The sequence below is a fragment of the Littorina saxatilis genome, linkage group LG13, assembly GCF_037325665.1.
Source record: "Littorina saxatilis isolate snail1 linkage group LG13, US_GU_Lsax_2.0, whole genome shotgun sequence".
NCBI lineage: Eukaryota > Metazoa > Mollusca > Gastropoda > Littorinimorpha > Littorinidae > Littorina > Littorina saxatilis.
Window position 1 is genome coordinate 392,201 of NC_090257.1, and position 7,500 is coordinate 399,700.

General features: G+C 42.9%; 1 protein-coding gene across 2 annotated transcripts in view; it reads left to right on the forward strand.

Moving 5' to 3' along the window:
• LOC138946022 (uncharacterized) overlaps positions 1-7,500 on the forward strand; it is a 21,913-nt gene that overhangs the window by 5,528 nt on the left and 8,885 nt on the right. For both annotated transcript variants that reach the window (XM_070317553.1, XM_070317554.1), the window contains exon 2: positions 5,030-5,092. In XM_070317553.1, coding sequence (XP_070173654.1) covers positions 5,056-5,092 — 37 coding nt within the window. In that variant the 5' untranslated portion in view covers positions 5,030-5,055. The remainder of the gene's footprint in view (positions 1-5,029; positions 5,093-7,500) is intronic.

A 7,500-nucleotide genomic window follows, 5' to 3' on the forward strand; every position in this document is an offset into this window, starting at 1 on the left:
ATTAATGTAGCTGTTGTTGTCGTTGTTATTAATGTTGCTGTTGTTGTCGTTGTTATTAATGTTGCTGTCGTTTTTATTAATGTTGCTGTTGTTGTCGTTCAACAAAATGCTCAAAAAGCGGAACGAACACGGTGCCTTTGACAATCTTTGAAATTATTTTGCTGGACTATGTTCAGCTCAGGGAATACATGTATCTGACGAAAAAAAAGTCAAAATAGACTCAAAACCTGGTTATGGGGGGTCCTCGAATGTTTGGAAGGACTTAGACCACGCCCACTTTGGACGCGAATATCGCGCGGCAGCAAATATCTTCGCTCCCTGGAGCGAACAAAATCTTGACGCCAAACCGTCGTGCGGTCTGTCGCCGCCGCACCGCCGTCGCGTCGCACATATGGAAACACGCGTTCTTTGATACTACTGTTGCGATCGGTTTTGACGTTGCCGCCACCTCGCCGCAACCATCGTGCCGCCGCCGCGTCGCGATATGGAAACACAGCTTTAGTTTCCAGCAGAGCTGCGTCTGTATGCTGCGCTGTGTGCGAGTCTCTACGCGGCTAGAGGCGCGCACTGTCATCTTCTCATCAATTCAAAAATATATAGATATGTCATGTTTACTCTAAAAATGTGCTCAGAATTACAGAAACTAGGTTAAGTAAGTACAGTACTACGTTCGCACGCTTCGCGGAGACGAGCGTGACCCGTCTCGGTCTTCAGGTGTAGTTAGTCAAGACCATCTAAATATAGTCTCGGCGATGACTTTTTGTGGGTGTTGATCTGTTAGTTTGATGCCGACAGATTGACTCAATGTTTTTATATCGCTTCACGCGACTTGCTTCTTCCCGCAGCGGCCATTCTTAAAGGAGGTGTGCTGTTGTCATAGGTGCAGTGTTGCAAGTCCACATCTCTGATGGTCCTATCTTCTCTCTGATGGTCCTATCTTCTCTCTGCTGGTCCTATCTTCTCTCTGATGGTCCTATCTTCTCTCTGCTGGTCCTATCTTCTCTCTGATGGTCCTATCTTCTCTCTGATGGTCCTATCTTCTCTCTGATGGTCCTATCTTCTCTCTGATGGTCCTATCTTCTCTCTGATGGTCCTATCTTCTCTCTGATGGTCCTATTTTCAGTGCTCAAACACTAATCCTGAGACCTTCGTCGTGTGTGTTGTCATATATTCAACTCCCAAAACGAACTCTGCAGCTCTTGGCTCAATTTCAAATATGTACGTATCTCTGGGAATAGCACATAAAATACGGCAATAAATTAAATCATCAAAAGAATAGATGCTTTCACCAAAAGAATTGCTTAGTTAGCAAAAGATATTCCAACAAAAAATCGGATGTTTCCACCCACAAAATAGATGCTTCTAGCAAAAAAACGATTGGTTCTACCAAAAAAAGAAATGAGACGTGCAAAAGAATTCTCAACAAAAAAACGAATTATTTCAACAACAAAATAGCTACTGTCAGCAAAACATACCAAGTTTAGTGTACTTTCAGAGACAAAATAGTGTCACTCGAATGCCCGCACCATTGTACGTCCAAAGAAAGTTAAATGAAAATGATAAAATCAGTGTATAGAGCAGTCAAAATCAGTGTTCACTGCCTGATAAGCGCTTGCCTCGACAGTCAAAATCAGTGTTCACTGCCTGATAAGCGCTTGCCTCGACAGTCAAAATCAGTGTTCACTGCCTGATAAGCGCTTGCCTCGACAGTCAAAATCAGTGTTCACTGCCTGATAAGCGCTTGCCTCGACAGTCAAAATCAGTGTTCACTGCCTGATAAGCGCTTGCCTCGACAGTCAAAATCAGTGTTCACTGCCTGATAAGCGCTTGCCTCGACAGTCAAAATCAGTGTTCACTGCCTGATAAGCGCTTGCCTCGACAGCTTTGGGCGCCCGCGCTTTCGCTTCTGGCCGATTGGGATTGTCTTGGCCTGGGCAGGGGGGTTGGTCACCTCCAGACGAATTTCAATGCCCATGGAATGATGACACACGTAGCACTTGAGGAACTCCGGACAGTTGCAGAAAAACTGATTGTTTTCGTCGATCGTAATCTTCCACACCGACCTCCGACATGTGGCATACTCCTCGAAGTCAGCCCAGGACGATGATTCAACCTTTTCTTCGGTCTCTCGGATGGCAGTCTTGAGCTCCTTTTCCAGGGTTGAAGATCCCACGAAGATCGTGTTCCCAGTCTTCAGCGACTCAGCTGGTGACGTTGCCCACTGAAACGCTGTTGTCCACATTTTCAGTGTGCGATGTGGTGCTTCGGCAATCTCGGTGTGCTCTGCGGTTGCATTTGGTGCTCGTTCCATAGACCAGTTCTTTACAATGTCATTCTCAACAACTCCGAGAAATCTTGACATTTCCCGCCTCTCTCTCAAAGTGTTTTGCCTCTTGATCGCCAGGTTCGTAGCTTCCAGGCAGTTGTTGGTTGAGGGGTAACCTGGTGCGTAACCCTCGTACCACGTTGAATTTTGATCCAACCATGATGACTCAAAGTAGGCAACGAAAGCTGCAACTCCTTCTTCATCTGACGCCTTCCACTTCTGAATCAAAAGCTCTGAGGCATGAAGAAAGGAATCTTCATCGGGACACGTTTGAAGAAGCAAATGTTCTCTCTCACAGACGCCCGAACTTGCTTGCTCTTGATGTTCACAAGCTGTTTGTCGACATTCATTACCACATGGGCCCAACACATGATGACTTTTTCGGCCTCATGCCCAAATGCCAGTGCGAACCCATTTCTGATAGCCGGCGCAGCATCAGCAATGATGTGGGTGGGATTGAACTGGATTTCATTGTCCGTTGCCAAGCCGACGCCGTAGATCACTGAGGAAAATAGGAAGCTGAAGTCAAACTTCGTCTCGTTAACAGTCACTGCTAACACTAATGGATGAAATTTTCTATTCGCGTCACTGTACCCAACGATGAGAACGGGAAACCCTTGCCAGATGCGCATGTAGGTGGCGTCTGCATGGATACTCTGTGCTCTCGATCCCAGCTTCAACAGGCGCTTGGTTGAAACAGCTATGCGAAAATACCCCGACCTCGACTCCGATGAGCCAGCATCAGACTCAAATCCACAGACGAAGACTTCGTCATCATCCTCTGGTAAAAGTCGCCTTTTCTCTGCCCAACTTTCCAGTTCTCCCAGGGAAATGGAATGCCGCCCAAACAGGGTGGTCTTCATCGTAGATAAGTAATTTTTCAGCTGCGTCTTTGTTGGAAGCGTTGTGCACCCCCTGTTGCGCAAGGCGACTAATATCGCCCGTGGTTTCTGGACACCATCATTGAACAGCTGCTGGATGATCTTTTTTGTGTCGGGATGGATTCCACGTTTAGGCACCCCTTGAGAGTGGTCATGTTCTCCTGATGAGTAGAGGAAAACGGCGTCATTTTCTGCCTTGTACAGAAGAAAAACTTCAGCTCGACACGCGCCCTCATTGCACTGGTAGTAGACCTTCCGTCCATCTGTAGTCTTCGTTGTAGTGTACACTTTCCATCTGCCACCCTGTATGAAAAACAGATTTTATTTTTTTAAATCTGAGTAACTTGTCATAATTATGAATATGAGCGCAAGTAACAAGAACAACACACACAAAAACAGTTACAGAAGAACCAGATAAACAAGCAGGCACAATGTATTCAGTAAGAGGCTAAATGGACTGCTATATGGACGGATATACAGACACGTGACAACAACAAAAACCGAAAACATACCTCCTTCATGTACATTGCTGATTCTTCACACGATGTGAATTCTCGGTCTTTGGTCCACTGCTTTCCAATTCCCCGTCGTCTTGTAGCTGGTGGCTCACTGTCAGACTCCGACGTATCATTATCAAATCTCACTGGATCGATCCTCTCAAAATCCATCTCTCCACCTTCAAACTCCATTTTCAACTGACAGAATCTGTGTTCTTGCTTGATTCAGCTGAATTTGTGATCACAAATCACCTCTGCTTAAGCGAAATCAGTGAGTCAAAACAATGACCACCACTCACACTGTGTTTCACTGTGTTGGAGAATGACTATCCATTCTTTTGTTGAAACTATATTTTCTTTTGCCCGAAGTAGTTAATCTTTTGCCTGATTATATTTTTTTTTGCCGGAGTATATTTCAATCAATCAATCAATCAATATTTGTTTTTGCCAGTTTATTTTATTTTTTGTTCAGACAGCAATTCTTTTGGCGGATCATATTTTTTTTCGGTACTTTAATTCTTTGTCACTCAAGCCATCTTTTCTTTTGGTGAAAGCATCTATTTTTTTGGTAGAACCATCTCTTCTTTTGGTTCATTAAAATACTCACGGTCGAAAGGTAGGACGAAAATTATGACTCGCACAAAAAGGCGTCACAATGAGAATTACAGTCAATCTACTCAAAACACAGCCGTTTTCAATTTGAGTAATTCAGCGCTCAAACGTTTATTTTAAGGTATTCTTGGCGAGTGGTCACATGATTACAACCCCAAACCTGAACTGTATAGATCTTTGGGCGATTTGATATAGTTTTCTTGTTAGATATTATCCCTTTAAGAAAAACGTAACAACTAGCAACATCCGCGTACAGGGAACGCATCTTTCGGTGGACAAAACATCGCCAAAAGCGTTCGTCTGATGTTTTATTATGCGGGTTTGTCTGATGTTTCATTATGCGGGTTCGTCTGATGTTTTATTATGCGGGTTTGTCTGATGTTTTATTATGCGGGTTTGTCTGATGTTTTATTATGCGGGTTTGCTATATTAAATAAGAACACTTTCGTTATAGCACTCATTTTGTGTAATCATGGAGATATTGTCACACTCATTTTGTGTAATCATGGAGATATTGTCACACTCATTTTGTGTAATCATGGAGATATTGTCACACTCATTTTGTGTAATCATGGAGATATTGTCACACTCATTTTGTGTAATCATGGAGATATTGTCACACTCATTTTGTGTAATCATGGAGATATTGCCACACTCAGAATTCAAAGGCCAACAGTCAGTGTCATGATAATGCTTTCCTTGCTATTATGCAGGCATCAAGTGAGAAGCACAACCTAGAATGAGGATTCAGACAAGTGCCTTCCTCGCTGCGCTGGGTTAGTATTACAACAATAGTCTGCCCTTGTATGCGTGTGTTTGTGTGTGTGTGTGCGTGTGTTTGTGTGTGTGTGTGTGTGTGTGTGTGTGTGTGTGTTCGTCCGCGCGCGCGTGTGTGTGTCAGTGTGTGTGTGTGTGTGTGTGTGTGTGTGTGTGTGATTGTGTGTATGAGTGTGTGTGTGTGTGTGTGTGTGCCTGTGTGTGCCTGTGTGTGTGTGTGTCTGTGTGATTCAACACTATTTTGAAATTATTCACAGCGATGCTTGACGTGTGTTAAGGCTGAAGTCCTGAGAACAGAAAGTAGAATAACAATAGGCCACTCGCCAAAGTGACATATATCCCAAATTAAATAGAGACAGCATTTATTACTTCTAATTTGGTGAACAATCACTTTTTCTTCTTCAATATTACTTATCGATTCAGCAGTGTTTCTTGTGCAAAAGTCTGTTACCCCATACTCAAATGTCATACATATATTATTCATAAGAGGTTAACGGTTCCCTTTCTTTTTATTTTTCTGCTACGCAATCATAAGAACTATTTTTTTTTAAATGTCACGTCTTTTGAAAAACGTTTTTCTCAGTGTAGACTAGAAGCATAGTTTCTGTCAAACAGGGTATGGGGGAGGGGTAGTAGAAGCATAGTTTCTGTCAAACAGGGAGGGGTAGTAGAAGCATCGTTTCTGTCAAACAGGGTATGGGGGAGGGGTAGTAGAAGCATAGTTTCTGTCAAACAGGGTATGGGGGAGGTGTAGTAGAAGCATAGTTTCTGTCAAACTGGGTATGGGGGAGGGGTAGTAGAACATCGTTTCTGTCAAACAGGGTATGGGGGAGGGGTAGTAGAAGCATAGTTTCTGTCAAACAGGGAGAGGTAGTAGAAGCATAGTTTCTGTCAAACAGGGTATGGGGGAGGGGTAGTAGAAGCATAATTTCTGTCAAACAGGGAATGGGGGAGGGGTAGTAGAAGCATAGTTTCTGTCAAACAGGGTATGGGGGAGGGGTAGTAGAAGCATAGTTTCTGTCAAACAGGGTATGGGGGAGGTGTAGTAGAAGCATAGTTTCTGTCAAACAGGGTATGGGGGAGGGGTAGTAGAAGCATCGTTTCTGTCAAACAGGGTATGGGGGAGGGGTAGTAGAAGCATAATTTCTGTCAAACAGGGAGGGGTAGTAAAGCATAGTTTCTGTCAAACAGGGTATGGGGGAGGGGTAGTAGAAGCATAGTTTCTGTCAAACAGGGTATGGGGGAGGGGTAGTAGAAGCACCACAGTTTAAGAATATTCATATTTACACGTTTGATTTCACGTTTTTGTGTTTGTTGAAGCTTGAAATTTAGTTTCAAAATGTTGTACCAACTGTTTTCGTTCCAATATACCGTACCCGTAAAGCTACTATTTGTGTGTGTTATATATTGTTCCTCTATCCCTCTTCTTCAGATGTGGTCCTTTTGATCCTTGAATTGTTTACATATATCCACAATAGAATCTTAGAAAGTTCATCAGTACAATGTAGTAGTTTGGTGGAAAAGTCTGATACCCCGTCCTCAAGTCGGTATGTTAGAAATTAACATGTTAAGCCCTATCTTAGTTGCTATTACCAGTTTCAGCACTCCTCGAACTTACGCAAAATGCTAACTGGGTACATACACTGTTTTGCCCCGGAAATTGGATCTTCATACAGTATTTAACGTTGGAACACAGGTGCAAAAGTTCGTCTGCTACTCCATTCGTCGAAAGAAAATTTCCTTAGCGATATCAAAACATAAACAAAACACACAACATCTGCCTTTACCGCCACAGCCGCAGAATAACAACATAACTTTGTACTTGATTTTAGTTCAAAACAGGGAAACTGACATGAAGTGTTAACAGAATTGAATGATTTTCACAGAACTATACAACCGCGCATTAATCAATCGCATGCGCAGGTAGACAGCTAGGTTGGGTGATTAGGATTCGATCAAACTTTAGCACAAAAACTCCTGTTTTCTTTGAATAACTGAAGAAAGGAGGAATAAAGAGGTTACATACCTCGTCTCAGTGATTATTAAAAATAATGTTCTCAGTTCAGCTAGCTTTTTCATGATCCGCAAACTTCGACCATTATTTTTAATATCACTGAGACTCGGCATGTAAGTTTGTAACCTCTAATTATTCGCTGAGCTTGGACGAGCTGTGAAATTTACAATCCCTTCTCTTTGTATGTTTTTGTGCCGCATGTTTTTGTATTCATTAGATTCGTATTCATAAGGTAGTTTGTCAGTGTCCATATTACGACTTGATGCATTATACTGCTCGCTTTTAGAGTGTCAATCCCATTGTTTTCAAGGCTCTATCGTTGTTTTATAGGACTGGTTTTACAACGCGTGAACTGTTGCTTCTTTTGTGTGTGGCTGAAGGGAACATCGCTCC